Source organism: Branchiostoma floridae, chromosome 4 (assembly GCF_000003815.2).
Source record: "Branchiostoma floridae strain S238N-H82 chromosome 4, Bfl_VNyyK, whole genome shotgun sequence".
Classification (NCBI taxonomy): domain Eukaryota; kingdom Metazoa; phylum Chordata; class Leptocardii; order Amphioxiformes; family Branchiostomatidae; genus Branchiostoma; species Branchiostoma floridae.
In genome coordinates, this window is record NC_049982.1 from 23,484,004 (window position 1) to 23,484,859 (window position 856).

Consider the following 856-nt stretch of genomic DNA (forward strand, 5'->3'; position numbering starts at 1 on the left):
AGCACCAGCTGGTCCCTGTCCTGGATGTTCTGTCCATGCAGCGTGGCCTCCTGCTGCAGTTTTCCCTGCTTCACTAGGAGGTCTCCCTTCTCACGGCCATACCTGGGGCACAGTCACAAAAGATATTTGTATATTAGCCATCTATGTAAGGCTGACCCTGGCAAGGGAAAGATGAACCTGTACACAGATGTCTATCTTCATGTCTCCCTTGTCGACCCCCTCAAGGTCAAGGGACTAGGTAGGTAGGTATGGCCATCTCAGTCTACACTTGCATATTGCTAGTGATGTAAGACGTTATATTGCCATTCCTGTGTATTTGTCTGTCCCTACTTGTAGACTCTCCAATATCAGCAACACTGCCTGAGAGTCTGTGTAAAGTGTGAAAACGACAGGTGGTTTTACTCATGACAATTTTCAACTGCCTGACTCCCCTTTTGCCTATATTATGCTTGTTTCTGGAAGCATAGATTTCACAATGAAGGCTACTGTAAACTTGCTAAGACATAGCAATACAAGAAACCAATTCCTAAGTTCCTTCTACATTACCAGACAAATTCCTAGGCTAAGATTTTTTTGCATAATAAATGAACTATCAATGACAAAGATTGTTACTGAAGATTGTTATCAAAAGTCTTCAAAGCACAGAGTAGCTCCTAGCTGACAGTATATTCTTGTGTGACCTCCACTGACCTTTGACACTCCCTGGTGACCTGGTCCATCCTCATCTCCAGCTGCCGTACAGCATCCTCGTTCTCCTCCACCTGTCCCAGGTGCTCACTCAGCTGTCTCTTCAGCTGCTCAGTAGAACCTGACAGGTCATAGATACAGGTGAATCTTTAAAGAAGCATTATTTCAT

The 856-nt window shown here is 44.5% G+C and overlaps 1 protein-coding gene across 1 annotated transcript in view; it reads right to left on the minus strand.

Moving 5' to 3' along the window:
* The window catches only part of LOC118413658 (DNA repair protein RAD50-like), a 24,828-nt gene that overhangs the window by 19,613 nt on the left and 4,359 nt on the right, over window positions 1-856 (minus strand). The window contains exons 6-7 of the mRNA XM_035817185.1: window positions 691-808; window positions 6-102 (exon numbers count right to left, since the gene is read on the minus strand). Of these exons, the coding sequence (XP_035673078.1) occupies window positions 6-102; window positions 691-808 (215 nt within the window). The remainder of the gene's footprint in view (window positions 1-5; window positions 103-690; window positions 809-856) is intronic.